Source organism: Gossypium hirsutum, chromosome D05 (genome assembly GCF_007990345.1).
Source record: "Gossypium hirsutum isolate 1008001.06 chromosome D05, Gossypium_hirsutum_v2.1, whole genome shotgun sequence".
Taxonomy (NCBI): domain Eukaryota; kingdom Viridiplantae; phylum Streptophyta; class Magnoliopsida; order Malvales; family Malvaceae; genus Gossypium; species Gossypium hirsutum.
Genome location: NC_053441.1, coordinates 64,797,408 through 64,816,216, shown reverse-complemented (window position 1 = coordinate 64,816,216; position 18,809 = coordinate 64,797,408). Strand labels below are relative to the sequence as shown.

The 18,809-nt window shown below is 30.2% G+C and overlaps 1 protein-coding gene across 1 annotated transcript; it reads right to left on the bottom strand.

Annotated features, from left to right (window-relative positions):
• Positions 1–1,965: 1,965 nt before the first annotated feature.
• Positions 1,966–5,052, bottom strand: LOC107960537 (receptor-like protein 43). The gene is made up of 4 exons (XM_041092840.1): positions 5,049–5,052; positions 3,184–3,536; positions 2,460–2,819; positions 1,966–2,400 (listed from the first exon to the last, which is right to left on the bottom strand). The coding sequence occupies exons 1-4, from the start codon at positions 5,050–5,052 to the stop codon at positions 1,966–1,968; spliced, it is 1,152 nt and encodes a 383-aa protein (XP_040948774.1).
• Between the last annotated feature and the right edge of the window lie 13,757 nt (positions 5,053–18,809).

Below are 18,809 nucleotides of genomic sequence, written 5' to 3'. Positions count from 1 at the left end.
GAGATTGAGCAACAATCTCAGCAACATCAATCTCGTCCATTTGGCGCATCACACTATTATCGAGGTACAAGTTCTAATTCTACTTTCAAGAATTTGAAACATTCTTATGCTACTAATAAGTTGCTGCCAAAACATGTTGAGACTAAACCTTTTGAGTGGAAAAGTGAGGCTCCTACAAAACATTCTTCTACATCTTTCAAGCAACTCAATTCTATTAATTTTTCACCAAAACAACAAAGAGCTCTTAACATTGTAACATTGAATGTTTTACGTGTAAAGGGAGTGGACATTATAGTCGTGATTGTGCCAACACGAGACTTTCGTTGATCAAAGAAGATGGTGAACTTTGTGAACTAGAAAAAGTGATAACGAAATTTTTTTCCCTGGATCTATAGAGTTAGATGAAATAGAAACGTAATGTTCTCCTACTGATATATATTGTACTGAATTGAATATTCATAATACTTGTGAGGGGGACATGAGAAGTGAGGAAAAATCATGTGGAAAGACAGAGAGAAAAGAGACCTTTAGTGATAAAAGTCTACTTAATGGTCCAAATTTGGTAAGTAAAATTCATATGAGGTAAAATTGGAGAGATCTCAAGTGAAAAAAGAAAATAAAAAGCAAGAAAATACTCATAAAAAATTGAGGAATGATTATGTTTTAACTAACTCTAACTTAAATTTGTTTAGTGGTGTTTCTTTGTTACAGGATTTCAAGGATCCATTAATGGACTCTCAATTATATTACTCTATCATTTATAGACGATTTTACTTGTGGGAAAAAGCTAAAGATTTAGGGACGAACCTTCTAGAGGAAAAGGGGAATGATGTGAGTCTCAAGGCACAATTTCAAACCCATGAATGTAATGGGTTTACAGTACCTCAAGGTCCAACAACAATGTCAAAGGCTAAGCAATCAAATCAGAATTCGATCAAATACAATATTCAAGGATGAATCTTTTTTAGGAAAAGGAGAATGATACATGCATGGATGGAGTGAAATTTATTAAATTCCAATCAGCAAAGCTTCCAATTTTTAGGCTTTGGAAATTAATAGACTTGTGACGACTTTTTGGATAGGATCTTGAAATTTCCGAGTTAAGATATCTCATCGTGTTTGAAGATATATCTCTTAGCTTCTAAATGCATTTTGAATCACTTGATTTTGAGTTAGGGAGCTCAAGTTATGACAATTTTAATGAGAACTGCATGAGCAAAATTTCTGAACGGGATTACGATAGGAATTACAAATTTTGAGCTTTTAATTCAAGTTTAAATCATATTGGGTTCGGGTTTTAGACTTAATTTTTATTATATATGATCCCAATATTGTATTTATCAGCTCTTATTATTTTATTATTTTATTTCAAATTTTTTATAATTATTAAGTATTTTATGTTAACAAGAAAATTTAGTTTAAAACTACTTTTTGTTTAAATTAAATTAGAGTTCTAGTATACTTTTATTTAGATTTATTTAGCTAGCCTATATATAGGCCTTTGCATTGTACACAATTCACACAATTCATTATTATTCTATTTCTCTTTAAGTTAATAAATCCTCTCTTTGTTTTTTTTTTTCAAGAATTTCTCTTGTTCTTTTAGAAGAGTTTTAACAAACTTTTCAAATTGTGGGGATAATCTTCTAACTTTTTCTTGCCAAGATTTCTATCTTGGTGGTGAAATTAGAGCTGCTTGAATGGGGTTGTGGATTCTTCGTGTTTCTAAGTCTTCTTAAGACTTACATTTTATCTTTCTATTTATTTTCTTTATTCTTTCCTTATTATTTGTAATCTTTGATTTATTTTTTTATTTTAGTTATTTATTTTAATTGATTTATTTAATTTTGATTTTATTTTATTTTAGGTTTTGTCAAAATCTAAATTTCTTTCCAAACGTCTAGTGCCCTAAGTCAAATTCACGACTTAGACAAAATTTATGATCCGCTTCTGTGTTCATCCGTCTCATTCTTTATGAGGAAGACTTCCCAACCAATGAGGAAATGTATCATTGATCTTGGTGTTACCCAGATCTAGCACTTCCAGACCTTTACAATTAAGGATGGTGTCAAAGGCCCTTCTAACATATTTCCATTTAAGTTGAAAATTACTCAATTGGCATCCCTTTGCAAATGTTGGAGGAATCGTCCCATAAAACTTGTTCTTATTCAGATTCAAGAATTCAAGGTAGTTGCTCAAATCTCCAAAACACTGCAGGATTGTTCCACTCAAGTTATTGTGGGACAAATCAAGAATTCGAAGAGAACTGGCATTGCTTATTAAAGAAGAGACCTCTCCATTGAAACTATTATTTGAGATCAGAAAGACTCTGATCGTCGAAGCTGGAATCGGAAGATTTCCACAGATCAAATTGGAGCTTAAGTCAAGAAATGCAATATTCTTCCATTGAGTAGATTTTCAATTAAGATTAAAGATATTAGATCAGGAAAAGCGGTTACTTCATCTGGAATGGAACCTTCTAATGAATTTCTAGCTATTTCCAAGTATTCAAGTTGCGTTAGGTTTAGAATTGACAATGGAATTTGTCCACTCAATTCGTTCGATGACAAGTCTAAAAACTTCAAGGATTCAAGATTCCCCATCGAGTCAGGCAATCCTCCACACATATTTGCTTCTGAAATAATCAAGTACTCTAACGATGATAAATTTGTGATTGAGACAGAGAATCTTTGAAAGAAAGAATTGCCTGATAGATCTAAGTACTTTAAGGCCTGTAGATTACCAACTGAATCAATCAATTCGGTGGAGAAGGATATCCACGACAGACCCAAATGTTCAAGATTGCTGCTCCGGCTGAACTTCAAAAGATCAAGATTCAGGTTTTGGTTGCCTCCCAAGTTGAGGAAATTGAGGTTTGGCAAATCAAAATGTTTTTTTGGGAATTTTCCTTGCAAATCTCAACCAGAAAGACTGAGAGACCTTAGAGAAGAGGATAGATTCGTGAAGACATGAGGATTAATAGAAGACATGTTGATTTCATCCAAAAACAGATGTCTGACCTCGGTTAGGTTGTGAACAAGTCCCTCCACAGCATGTTTGTCAATTGTTTGTTCATTAGCCCAACAGGAGAGATCAAGTGAAACCAATTTTGACAGGTGGAAGACTTGGGATGGGACTTCTCCAGCAAATTAACCATGTATAAGAAAGGTTGAGGTAGAATACGCTTGTAAACCGACCGAACTCGGATGGAGTTTTGGAATCATTGAAATCATCGAAGGAAAGGTTGAGTTTTTGAAGGTGAGGAAGAAGGAAGAGAGTGGTATTGGATGGGAAGTTGCTATATAGCCAACTGCAGCTCAAGTCAAGGGCAATAACATGAGCATTTAGGTGGTCACAAGTGACCCCATCCCATGAGCAGCAATCTGTACCCTCCTTCCATGAATTTGTCTTGGGATAAGATTTAAGGCTAGCAAAATCATCGCAACACAAAGCAGCATGGCCTGTCTGAGTGATCGAAAATGAATTCTTGAACTGGATTAGAGAAGCAGCTTCGTGGTGAGAGCAGGAGTGAGATCCTGAAGAAGAAGAAGCATAAAGATGGGGAAAGAAGAGGAATAGGCAGAGAGAGAGATAGGGGCCATGTTATGTTTGTAGAGGAAGATGAAGGATAGGAATGGTATTTATAGGCAACAAATAGAATCCAATATTAAACAAAAGATTTGATGATTAATACCACAACACCACTGTTACAGTGTTGTTTCTTTTATGGTATAAAGATTGTTATTGGAAGAGTTTGAAATGCTGACATTGAAAACCTATATTTTTCAATACTCATCAACAACCACTTCCTTTTTACCATATCTTTTTCATTCCCAAAATTGGATACATTGTTTTACCAAAATTTTGTATTTCATTTGAACTCCCTAAACAACTGAGAAAATTAAAATTGATGAGATTACAAAGTAGATTGACTTAGTCTTCTTCCTTATAATACGTAAAGAATGTGAGTGTCTATTCACTTAGTATGTATGGCTGCCAGAAAACTATCCGGTAAACTGCATCTTCTTCTTTAATCATCCCAAAATGGATTAAAAAATTAACATTTGTTAACTTTATTGACGAGACATATATATCGATATCATATAAACAATTAATTGATTTTTAAATTTTAAAATTTTAAAAATAAAACATATATTAAAATTTTCTAAGCATTGCAGAAGAATGTCCAATAAACAAATTAACGCAACATTTTAGTTATTGTCTACTGTCCAATAATGCCATGTGTATTAGTACAAACATCCCCATTTCACTTTTTTTTCAGTTTCCCAAAAACTCATTTCACTCTAAGCTTTATAAAAAAAAAATTATTTTAGTCCTTAATTTATGCTGTTTTGCCTAGAAATTGTTTTGCAAATTTATTTTGTTTTATTTATTTCTAAAACCATATTTCTTTTCTACAACCCCAATTATTAGATTGTTTAGGGTTTTGACTAACTTTTGATTTTGGAATTTTAAATTTTTTAAATTTAAATATGAAGTGCCCTTCTTCTTCTCCAAACCCACAGTTTTTTTTTTTGCCAAATTTCAACTCAATGTTTTACTTTCAGCTATAAATAAAACATATATTATATTTATAATGATCCAAGAATAGTAGAGTCGACGCAGATCTACATGAAAAAGGAAGAAAAAAAAAAGGCAAAGAAAGATAATATGAAGAGAGCATAAATCAATAAAGCAAATGAAAAACGAGCAGAATTAAAGTAAATGGGTATTTAATATTTTTTTGTGAAAGTTCAAAGATTGATTATTTATGAGATTGGATGTGGAAAAAGTAGTTGGAAATTTTTTTTTTCTTGCACCAATTGATTTTTATATAAAGTTTTTATTTATTTTCAGATTTTTAAATTTTGTTACAATTATTTTTATGAAATTTAAAAATATAAAAAATACTTTTTGAACTATAATTTAAGGATCAAGTTAGCTATTAATCATTTGAATAAATAAAACATACACATGGATTAATGAATTAATCCACAAGCAATGTTGGACATTTTCATAATGCCAAATTTCACTTCAGATTTAGTTACCCATAATCATATTTAAACAAACAAAAATACAACAATCACACAAAATAGGCATAACTAGAAAACATGAGAAAAATGAGAAAAGCTTGAAAACAATTACAATGGTAGCAAAGGAAATGTAAAAAAAAAAAAAACACTTAAAAACCAGATTTTTAATGATGAAGGGAATTGATTTATATTAAAACCAAGGATTAAGCTGAAAATACAAAGAGTTAAAGGTACTAAACAAGCAAATAAATCCTAGCTACAGTGATAATTAACTTAACTAACTACTATTATTGGAACCAAGAAAAACTAAAAGAAAAAATGAATTAAACCCTAGAGTTGTGGAGAAGAAAACTAAAACTCTAAAAATAAAGAGAAAAATTGAAAACCATGAAATGTTAAGTGTTGCCTTTTGTTCAGCCAATTTTTTGCCCTTTCTAGCAAATTACAGATCCAAAAATAGTGACCAAATTGTCCTTGATCATCTAATTTTGGTTAGGGGACATGTTGGAAAAGGATTACCCCTACTGTTATATTTTGTCTCCTCTCATCAATGATATTGTGATACCCAAAGTTTGGTATCGTGATATTCACAACAGTCGTGGGGATACTTGGGAGTTTTGGGTATTGCGATAACTTATGACCGGTTTCACAATAACACTGTTGATGGCTCAATCTTCCTTGTTTTTAACATTGTTATTACGACTTTCGTGCTTTGATATGTGATACCCTCTTTCTAGGTGACGTTTTCGCTCCTTCCGGGCCACCATTTGAACTCCCTAAAGAAAGAAGTGAAATAATTAGAGTTGATGATATTGACTTGGTCTTGCTTCCTTTATATGTATGAATGTGGAATTTGGCATAGTGCCAACTTATTTTCCACGCAGAAGAAGAAAATGGTGCTCTATTCACTCCCTTTTAACTTGACAAAATACAAGATATGCGATCCACCAATGAATGGTTGGATTCAATTTCAATGTGGAAATTGAGGTTTGACTATCTCCATCTCACTTTTTATTAATCAAGGAATATAAACTTACTATTTCAACATTTCATAAGCAAAAGATAAAATAATATTTGTTTATATATAGCTTATAAGACAAAAGTTAAAACAGCCTTCAGTTCATCTACATTCCACCTCAAATCTGCAAGCATCAAATATTAACCTTTGAACTCCATAATAATAACACCAATTTCTAACAATTGCAGAAGAATGTCCAGTCATTCCACACAAATCAACAACAATTTGCAGCATCCACTACATTCATATCAATTCCACACAAATTAAGACTGCAAATTCTAACTTGTTTATGCCCTCAATGAAGCTACCTAAAAGATATGAATTCCACTGCAAATTTTGTATTGTTTGGAATGAATTGACTGTCATTTTCTATTACTTGCCACAAAATTTTGTATTGCTCTAAATTCAAACAAGAAATAGGAGAAAAAACTACATGGAAAGAAATTTTGCTAATTCAATTTCCCAAGTCTTTACTCAAAGTTGGTTCTAAATTAAATTTAGAAAAAGAAAAGAAAACATGTCTTACTTTTATATTATACTGGTCATTCATATTATCAAGTAATAATATAAATTTTTATATGATTAATTTCTGTATATTATATTAATCAGTTTTGTTACCTTGGAATTCTGATAAGTTTATTTTGGTTAAATTGGAGTGAATATTACTATTTCCATTTTTGGAATTAAAGCAACCTATATGTACCCTTTTACAGTCTGCATTGTTCCATGTTTCAATTCATTATATCATTCCTTCAACTCTGCTATACATTATTTCTCCATATAACCAAACCTTTTACTGCTAACTTGTAAATAAATTATGAAAATACAACACAGATCATTGAGCCATTTTGTTCTCCTTTCTCCTTTACTGAGTAGTAGCAAAGATTATCGAGACTAAATTGAAAGTCATGAAAGAAGACATTACAGATAGTACGAAATGCAATGAAAGACAGAGGAATTGGTACAATAATAAAGACAGACACATACCAATGCAACCCTTCACCATAGGCAAAACGGTCTACAGACCAAGAAATTATGAAAATACAACACTAATTCTTCAACATCATTTGCACCATATGTTTTGCATGTGTGAAATAACATAAAAGTGATATACACATGATTTGAAGAATAGATCCAAGTTTATAACTCAAAAATCAGACACCTGAAATTCATAAAAACGAAAATGCATGTATAAGTCCAAAAGAAAAGAAATCTTCACCTTTTGCATATTGATGCCACTAGCTTTGCTGCGAAGTTTCTAAGTTCCCAATGATTGTCGGTGAATTTATTTCCTAACCTTTTTGCAACGAGGCAGGTAATAATAGAAGGCATCAACTGGTGTAACTGAAGAACATTTTAAAAAATCAGATAGGTGGAAAATAAACCACTAGCATATTTGCATTAGTTCGTGTACTTCTAAATGATTGAAATAATAAACTCACGTAAGGTTCTATGTGTAAGTGTTCATTCTGGAGAAGACTCCGGGCAACACGCATCAAAGCAAGCATGAGAGGGAAATTATTCAAATTCCGTGCAACCTGAGTTAAATGTGACAAAAATGTAAGCTTGAGATAACCAACCAAAAGTTCTTTGCAACACACATATATAACGAGGTATGAAAGATCTTTAAGACAACCTCATCCGCAATGAAATATGTAAAATAAGGAACTAAAGGATGTAATCCCGAGTCTGTTGCCAAACTCAGTAATGCTTGTTTAAAGAGAACTGAGACTGATTTATTCATGGTAATGTCCACGATCTTGTCAAAGTAAAGCTGCATGACAACCAAATTAGTCTTTTAATATCATTCTGTGCAAAATGTATTTTAACATAAAAATGTTGCTGAAGATGTACAACATACTTGAAGCTCTCTAGATGATACATGCTTAACAGGTAATTTGACATCAACGGAAAGCCCATCTTCTTTGTATTCAGCCTTTTTACCATCAGAACCAATTCCATGTAGAATTGAAGATAATCGAATTAGATTAAAGTGATAAAACCAGAAAAGAACATGAACCATGAGAGTCTTCAACACAAATAGCTTCGAGAGAATATTTAGGTTAGCTAAGACGGTACCTTCAATTGAAGCATTTTCTGGAATTGCTGGTTGAATGCCTTCAATCACAAGCCAGTGGGATGTAACAGATGTATCATGTGGTGCTTTTGGCAAAGGTGACTCAAGAACCTACATACGTAAGGCAACATAGAAGAATTTAAGTGAAGACTTCTTTAATAAGGCAACATACAACAGAACCTCGAATATTGTTGATCAGTTCTTACTTCTTTAAACTCCACATCTTTGTCATCAATGTAGAACAAATCCTTATGCCCAGCGGCTTTCTTGAATCGTAGTGCATCACGAGAGGCAAATCCACATATCGGCTGATGCCAGAGAAACACATAACACAAGCCAATTAACCAAAATGCAAAATCTAAAGCAGGAGGTTAAACTTAATATTCAAACTTCCAAAACTAAGTTTTCAAAATTCCACTTTTGATAAAATTTATGGATTAATACACATGAAGTAGAAATTATCACATTAGCCTAACAAATCAAGATATAGTACATCATGAAAGATTCATAAGATTCTAACAAAATTATACTAACAAATAACATTAATTAGCACTATTTTCAACTAAAAAGGAAAAAGAATAATAAAAAAATAAAAAAATTATGAGAGAAATACTGAGCACTGTTAGAGGATAGGCAAAGATTTTAGCTCCACAAAATTAAAAAGTTATAAAATTTTAAGTTAGTATAACAAATTTTACTCTTTTAAAAATTTATAATTCAATTTTAAACTTTCTAACTTCACCTATATATATTATATATGTTTTTTTTTTTGTTTATTAGTAGGTTAGTAGCAAAGGCTGAATTTGGGTTCCATTCTTAGCATTGAAAATCTTTGAATTAATTAGTATTAATTATTGTGGATACTTGATTTTGGTTAATAATATTTTGTAAATAATAGTTTCAAGAAATACAATTTCTTTCGATAAATAAAAGTGAAGTTGTTGGAGTTGGTGTTATGGAAAAAAAAATACATGCAAATACGTAAATGTTGTGTAGCTAGCCTTAGAAGGTTGCAGGATTCTTGGATTGCAACTATGCAAAGGTTGTAGAGTTAGTCCCGAAAGATTGGTATAATTATTGAATTGCTCCTCTATTGAGATGCCTTAAGTGCATATCTTGGAAGCTCAAAACACAGACATTGTTAAGAAGACACTTCTTAACACTTTCCTCTAATACAAGTTCTTCCCTTTCTCGTTAAACAGAAACCATATAAGTAATGCTTTGCTTACCATAAATAAGACGTGAGTGTAACCTCATTATGATATATGTGTTTTTCCTTCTTTTTGGAAACACTAAACCCTCTCAATTCTCTCCATAAACTTGAGTATTCTAACAATTCTCTCTGTACGTTTCTTTCTACAATCACGACAATCATTGTAGCTCTCACTTTTCTCAGCCCTCTATTGCTTCCAGCATCTTACTTACAACCACACTTATTTTTCAAGGTTTGTTTCAATTTTCCTCTCTATCATTTCTTCACGATACTTTATTTTACTGATTCGTAATGTTTTTTTCACTCAAGTAATAAAATTCTCTACAATTTTGAGAATTACTTTTGAGTTTATCTTATCGAAAATATTTGTTGGAAATATATATTATGATTTTTTTAATTGTCCATATCAACAAAACTAAGCAACAAACTTAAGTGATTTAACTACTTTCAGACTAAATTGGGGTTAGTTTATTACTAGATAGGAATAACTACAATTTGATATGATAATCATGTATTAGAAATGGGGCATTCTTTCCCAAATTTGATGATAAATTACTACAATGACAAAAATGGACTAAAAAGAACAAGTTTATTAATAATAAATAAAAATAACAAATCTTCATCGAAAATATACAAAAATATCTTTTCATAGTTGAGTAACTAAGAAATTTATTAATAGTTGGGTGGCTACTAATATAGTTTACCCTTAAAATTTTCGGACCATTTCTGGCCCGAAAAAATTTTGGGTTGTTTAGAGTTTTAATTTTGTATTGTGTTTTCTTTTCTTTGTTGTATCAGAGAGTGCAGAAAAACATGGTAATTATGAACAAGCACATCAATGGCGGATTGTCGTGTATGTGCATGCCTTTAGCTGTCATTGGAATTGTGGTTCTGCTTGTCCTTATATACCTACTCATCAAATACTTGTAAGAGATAATATCACATTTCGTAATGGTAATTTCATAGAATGTTTAATGTGTATCTAAATTATTAATATGTGTTCTATTATAGTACATGTATTTTTTATAAAATGTCTAATGTAGTATTCGTACTTTGAAAATGTCTAATGTGGTACATGAACTATCAATATATGTTTTATTATGGTACTTAATGTTAACACCATTAATGAATTGTTAGACCAACAAATGAAAATTTGACACGCAATTTTTCTTTTTCTAATTCATCAAGTCCACATGTATAAAATAACATTATGTGAAAAACTAAATAAAACAATTAAATTAAATTTACATAACCAAAAATATTATATTCTCCATTTAAGCAAATGATCATCTTCTCCAAAGAGTTTTCCCTTTAAAATAATATTTTCAATTGATTTTTAAATAATATTTTTTATTATCTTTGAAAGTACGGGTTTTTTTATTAACCATATGTTTAGTTATTTGTTTTTTTAATTTCATTTAATTATTGTTTTATTTAGTTTTTCACTATTATATTATCCACGTGGACTTGATAATTAAAAAAAAGGGTTCTATGTGTCAAATTTTCATTTATTGATTTAGCAATTTTCTAATAGTGTTAATACCAAGTACCAATGGCGGATACTGGGAGTTGGAACTAGGTTTTTTTTTTGGGGGGGGGGAGGGGGCAAGTAAAATTTTCTAAAAATTTAATGGTTTAATAAGATTTTTAAAAAAAAATTTTGGGGGGTCTAATAAAAAATTTTAAATTTTTTGTGAGATTAATGAGAATTTTCAAAATTTTAAAAGTGCTTAATTAAAATTTTCAAAAAAATTAAAAGGTATAATGAAAATTTTCAAAAATTTTGGGGGCTTAATTGAAATTTTCTAAAAATTTCAAAGGAAAAAACAAAATTCTCCAAACTCTTTTTTTTTTTTGCAGGGGAGACGGGACAAAGAGCCCCCTAAGCCACCATAATAGTCCGTCTTTACCAAGTATCATAATAAAACATCTATTGATAGTTTAGGTACCACATTAAACATTTTCAAAGTACATGTACCATAATAATAACACATATTGATAGTTCAGGTACCACATTATATATTTTCAAAGTACTTGTACCACTAAACATTTTATGAAAGTACAGATGCCAAAGGTGACATTATCCCTGCTTATAATAATAATATCAAAGTTAAAAGATGCTTTTAGTCCCTATATTTAAAAGGTTAGAAATTAAGTCTTTCGAACTTTTTTATTTAAAAATCTTGCAATAATCATTAAACTCGTAAGTATTTTCTGTCAAAATTTAGTAATTTAACATGTTGATAAGCTAACGGAAACTACAACCATCATAAATAATTAAACTAAAATTTTTAAATTAAGAAAAATTAACTTTTAAAGTACAGGGACTAAAACTCAAATTCTATAAACCATTGTTGTTTTATGCATGTCGTGAATGTACGGAATTTGTTTTCAATTCTGAAAAAAGCTTGTTACTTTCTATTTGGTTTTCTCTGATTTTCTCTTTACATCATTTCATTTCATGCTTTTTAATTAGGTGGTTATGATTGATTTTAGGTGGTGTGAATTTGGCTCGGGTCAATTTTAATATAAAAATTTTCGGGTTATTTCGAGTTTATATTATATAAATTTGGGTTATTTTAGGATTAAATTATTTTGGATTTGAGTCGGTGTAAGGTTTTTTTTTTCTTTCATAGTTTAGTTCACTTGATTTGTGTTTTTGGATTGCATCATTTTGAGTTTTGTCGTTCGGGTTTGACAATTAATTCAAATCATTTCAAGATCATGTGATTTTGGATTCAAATTATCAGTTTTTATAATCAAATCGAGTTGAGTTAAGTTTAAATTCAAATTAATTAGGTTGTATTTTTATGATTCTGATATACCGGACATTTTTATCGATTCAATTTTACTACTTACTAAAACTTATGTTTCTCAAAATACTTTTTTCAAATTAAAATTTATTAATTATTTAAATTAAGATGTTATTTTTTTATTCTTTATATATGTTTTATAGTCCGTGTTCAAGATCCGTGGATACCCCACACAACATTGTTATCTCCAACGCTTGAATATGCATTCTCCTTGAATTGCTTTGATTTTTTTAAAAATGGACCAATTTACTTAATATCAAAATTGAGAGGGACTAAAGAGGGTTTTCACCATCTAAAATGTTATCTAATACAAAAAACTTAACAACTATTTTTTCAATTATGAAAGGGTAAACTACATAATTAGCCACTAAACTATGGGTAAATCTTCGTTTTGGTCACTTAACTAAAAAAATTACAATTTGGTCACCCTATTGTTAAATGACACTTTTTAGTTAATATAATAACAATTTTAGTATTCTATGTTTATAATTCTTTTTGCCAATTTACCTCGATTCTATATAAAAATTATAAAAAAACTCAAAATTATTTAAAAAATATAAACTTCTATATAAAAATTCTAGAAAAATAAAATCTCGAATATGTTGTTGTTGAAGAAGTAATATGAATGGGAAATAAAAAAAATTATCATTCAATAGAATCTCATAACAAATTAAAAATAGAACAAAACAAAAAAAAAGGTTAGATCATTATATGCTTCCTCAATGTTTTTTGCAACCAAATTAGTAAAATTTTCAAGTTGAGTTTCATGCCCTTGAAGAACCTCCGTAACTAATATTACAAAAGCTTACAAAATCAACTTTGATGCCATTTTTCAAGCAAAAATATAAAACATGCCACAAAATTTTCTTTTTCAAACTCAATTCGAATTTTCAATTCATTTAAATTTATTATTAAAAACCCAAATTATAAAAGCAGATTATATACAGATAATTTTACTTAATCTTTTTTTTACTTTTTTTCTATATTTTCTAAAAGAATGGATATTAGATATTTTTTTACAGATAATGCAAAGAAAATTTGGAGGGTTTAAAAATAATATTTTCCTCATTTTCTCTCACTTTATTTATATTTGAAATTTTTATCTACTTTCATTTAATTTTTAATTTTTAGAATTTTGTAAAATTTAAAAAGAATTTTACTTTTGTAATCATTTTATATAATCAGAGTTAAATTGACAGAAAGTATAAAAAATTGAGGACTAAAATTATTATTATTATACCAACTAAAAAGTGTCACTTAATAGTCAGGTGACCAAAAAAGTTGTAAACTACAAAAATAGTCACCCAACTATTAAATTTTCCAATTTAGTTGCTAAACTTTTTGAAATTAAATATTTTAATCACTCTCCCTTTAGTTTTCATTAGATGAGTGACGGAAAGCTGATGTGGGTTTTTTTTTATTGATCTAATAACAAATTTAACCTCTAATATTTACACATTCTATCAATTTGATCCTAAATATAAAAAATTAAACAAATTTAGCGCTTTTTACAAAATTTGTCATTTTAGTTCGAATTCTGAAAAAAAAATTCAATAAAGTTAGCCTTTAGCATTTACAAAATTTGTCTAATTCAAATTCTAAATTTTTAATAAAAATAAAAATATTTTAAAAAAAATCATTTTTTAACCCTTTTTACTCATCCTTTGATTGTGGCACCCACTTAGAATCTTCGAAGCTAATAAGCAGAAACCTAAATTGAAGTAAAAAAGTAAACTAAAATTGGTGAAATCACCTTAACTCAAAGAAGAAAATAATCGCTGACATGGTAGCGCCACGCCATCGCCCATTGATGACATATTAACCTTTGAGTTAAACTCAAATTACTCTTTCTTTTGTTATAAATTAAGAGTATAACGAATTTTGATAAGAATGGTTACTTTTTATTAACTCAGTTTAAAGGACTATAACACGTAAAGTTTGGTCTATTGCAGAATTCACATGCAATGCGGGACATTTACATTATGCAGAATTCAACACATATATGGGAATTTTTGTATTTCCACAATTATCATGTTGTCAATGAAGCTACGTACCTAAAAGCCATTTAGGATATTAATTCCTGTAATTGGATTAATCTCATCGTTGCTGCAATCTTTTGACAGTGTAATCCAATCTTAAATGTGTTACTCTGCAATGCAGTTGTAAATATGACTCTTAAATTTGTCGATAGATATTTAGGTTTGGCACAAAATTAAGAATACACAAAGGCAGGTTGAATTATTCCATGTTTGAACATCTGCAACATAAATGCATATGGCAAAAGGGCTCAAACCATACCTTATGTTCATGAATTCTCATCATCACGTGTTTATAAATGCAACTCAAACTTGAATAATTGAATCTTTTGTAATTCTACATGTATTTTTTTTTATGGTGCTCTATTCACTCCCTTTAACTTAGCAACTAAGGTCTACCAAACAAGGCCACATATGACTTAGAAACAAAGACCAGAGGCAGTGGAAACAACAACAAGGCCATAGCCAACCAACAAATCACGACAAAGACCCAGATTGGATGTGGAAAAATTTGTATTTTCCACCAGACTGGAAATTTTCTTTACACAAAGTTGGTTCTAAATTAAATTTAGAAAAATAAAAGAGGTTTAAGGGTACAAAAAGAAACGTTTTCAAAAATAGCAACTAAACCCCTGTTCTTTTTTTTTAACACTCATTTGGGAACTTGAACTTTCAAAATACATCAAAAAGGCCCTCAAACATTTTCAAAAAAAGCAATTAAGCCCCTACTTTTATTAAAAATTAGAGAAAAAATTAAAATCAATAAAATCTATAATATTATTAAATTTTAATAAAAAATTCAAATATTAAAAATTATTAAAAAATATATAAAAATTGTAAAATTTTATAAAAATTTAAAAAATATATAGAAATATAAAGAATTATAAAATTTTATAAAGTCATAAGAAAATTATACAAATTGTAAAGAAATATAAATTTGGTAAAAAAAATTTATAAAAATTATTGTACCAAAAGAAATTTTTTATAATTTTTCTATAACTTTTATTGATTTTTACTTTTTTATCTATTTTCGCTATATGTCACGTTGAGTTGCGACACATAATGACTTTAATTGAAAAAACTAGAGGTCGTTAACTTTAACGATCAATATTTAAAGTTAATTGTTAAAAGGACTTTTGATGGATTTTTTTATGATTTTTATAATTTTTTAGTTTTGACTATTTTTCTAAAAAATTCTAATTTTTAATAAGTTTTTAAATTTTTATTAAAATTTAATAATTTTTTCTAAAATTTATTATTTTTATGATTCTTTTTCTAATTTTTAATAAGAGTAGGGGCTTAATTGCTTTTTTGAAAAAAATTTAAGGCCTTTTTGATGCATTATGAAAGTTCAAGTACCCAAATTGAGTGGGGAAAAAATAGAGGCTTAATTGTTTCTTTGAAAAAAAAATTAAGGTTTTTTTATGCATTATGAAAGTTCAAGTACCCAATTGAGTGGAAAAAAAAAGGGGGGTTTAATTGCTTTTTTTGAAGAAGTGTAAAGATATTTTTGATACATTTTAAAAGTTTAAGTGCTCAATTGAGTGTAAAAAAAAAAAAAAAGAGGGACTTAAATTTTTTTTTAAAAATTTTGAAGGGCTTTTACGCCCTTAAGCTAATAAAAAAAACATGTATTAATTTTGATTACAATTTCAATAATGATTTCAATATATCATTAATTTTGTGTTTAAAAATGGTATGTTTGATTGTGAAATGATTCATCATCGTCCACCACAAACTATCCAAGTTTGCAGTGTGAAAGCAGCTACTTCCATAAAGAAATTACTAAGGAGATGGGATCCACCAATTTTGCCTAAACTCGCATCAACATTGTTTAGTGCTCCCTCAATTTCACATCAATGCATTCAAATTGAAAAATGATTTAATTTGATAAATTTGAAGTAAGGATTTGAGTAGTGAAATCTGAAATATTGATGTAGTAACTAAATTATATGATCATGAAATATGAAAATTTAGAAAGTTGAGCATAAAATAGTAAAGTTTGAAACTATAAGGGGTTAAATTGTAAAGATTTCAAAACTTGAGTTTTAGGACTAATTTACATTATTCGAGAATTTACAATTTTGAACAATAGAATACGAAAGTTTAACTGTTCAAAATCAATGGCTAATTTTTGAAAATTTTGACATGGTCTTGTTTCCTTCCTTGATATGTATAGCTGTCAACCGAAGGTAATCTACCAGCATTGTGGAAATTTGCAGAATGCCAAATTATTTTCCACACGGAAGAAATTGTGTTTAACTCGAGAAAAAGATGATGAGATGAGCATGAAGATTATTGATCCACCAATTAATAAGCTGACAAAATCTTGAATGCAGAGATTATTGAGACTCAAAAATCAAAGTCATGAAAGAAGACATAATACTGCATAATGCAGTGAAATATAGATGAATGGTTACAATAATAAAGACAGATGCATGGCAATGCAACCTTTCACCATAGGAAAAAATTGAAAGACTTCAAAACAAGAAATTATGAAGATACAACATCAACACTTGAGCACCATTTCCACTAACTAGATCCTTCTTCGTCCATTGCTGCGGCTGCCATCCTTTGACTTTCGTCTTCACTTCTTCTCATGTTGGATTTCAACCAAATTCACCAACCATTTCGGCTTACCAGTTTGGAAAACAACATATCCCACGGACATTCCGAACACCACTCCGCATCCATAACCTATCAACACCACTTTCCAACCAAAAGTAATGTTTGATTTTGGGCCATCTTTTTCAAGCACATTTGGAGGTGCTGGCTCAATGATGTTGCAACCTTTCGAGACCGGAAATCCACATAATCCCTTGTTTCCTTCATATGAATCATTTCCAAATGTGTTGAACTGTTTGCCTTGAGGAATCTGACCATGGAGTTGATTATCAGAAACATTGAAGGACGAAAGAAATGGCAGATCTGCCAATCTATTTGGAATCGTCCGAGACAACCTGTTTGAAGATAGGTCCAACCATTCAAGCTTTGTCAAATTCCCTATTGAGGTGGGGATACCACCATTAAGGTTATTATGAGAAAGGTTGAGCCCTTTCAGTAAGTTAAGCTTCCCAATAACCTTTGGAATACCCCCTTCAAACTGATAGTTTGATAGATCAATGATCATCCACATGGTGAAAATTTTCACCAATTCCATAAATTGTCCTTTCATAACAATTCCAATGGAATAGGTATAGAAGCCACCTTGAGGATCATTCATCCCCATGTACGACATTGTACTCCCAATCTTCTCTAGATTTATGATAGCCTTGAAGCTGTTGATGTATCTCACTGGTAGGGGTCCAGAAAAATAATTACTTGAGAGGTCAAAAATTTGGATTTTAGAGAAAAAAGGGCTAGACTTGGAGCTATTGACACATAAGGGACCATGCATATGATTTGACTTCAATACAAGAACTTGTAGCTGTGGAAGACTTCCCAACCAATGAGGAAATGTATCATTGATCTTGTTGTTACCAAGATCTAGCACTTCCAGACCCTTACAATTAAGGATGGATGGTGTCAAGGGCCCTTCTAACAGATTTCCATTTAAGTTGAAATTAGTCAATTGGCATCCCTCTGCAAATGTTGGAGGAATCGTCCCATAAAACTTGTTCTTCTTCAGATTCAAGAATTCAAGGCTGTTGCTCAAATTTCCAAAACATTGTGGAATTGTTCCACTCAAGTTATTGTGGGACAAATCAAGAATTTGAAGAGAACTGGCATTGCATATTAAAGAAGAGACCTCTCCATTGAATCTATTATTTGAGATCAGAAAGACATTGATTGTCGAAGCTGGAATCGGAAGATTTCCACTGATCAAATTGGAGCTTAAGTCAAGAAATTCAATATTCTTCCATGGAAAGTGCTCAACTTCTGTCAAAGAGTTGTGAGATAGTTTAAGAAAGTCAAAGAGTCATTCCCCATCTCTTGCATCCACTGTGGAATCTTGCCTTCAATATTGTTGCAAGAGAGGTCTAAGCTTTCCAAACTTTTCAGCCCTTTTAAAAACTGGGGAATTCACTAAGATTGCAAGATGACAAAAATAAGTCTGTAAGATTAACAGTAGAAGTAGTATTAAATGTTAAGGATAGGCTGTTACATGAAAGGTGGAGATATTTGAGATTTGGAAGGTTTGAGAACATGCTAAACTCTATGACACCACTAAGATTATTTGAGGATAAAGCAAGCGATGTAAGATTGAGAAGTTGGAATATTGAAGATGGAAGAGGACCTTGGAGTTTATTATTCTCTAACCATATCCGTTCTAGTGATTTGGATTGGAATTCTTTGATATGCCCACTGAATTGATTTTGAGAGAGATATATTGTCTTTAAGGAGGGAGCAGTATACAACCATGACGGAAGTGTTCCGTTGAGTAAATTGTCAGATAAGCCTAAATATATTAGGTTAGTAAATTGTCAGATAAGCCTAAGTATTCAAGCTGCGTTAGGTTTAGAATTAATAATGGAATTTGTCCACTCAATTGGATCCCCGACAAGTCTAATTGAGTGAGCTGCAAGAGGTTCCCCAATGATCTTGGAATTTGTCCACTCAATTGGTTGCCTCCCATGTAGAGGAGATTGAGGTTTGGCAAATCAAAAATGTTTTTTGGG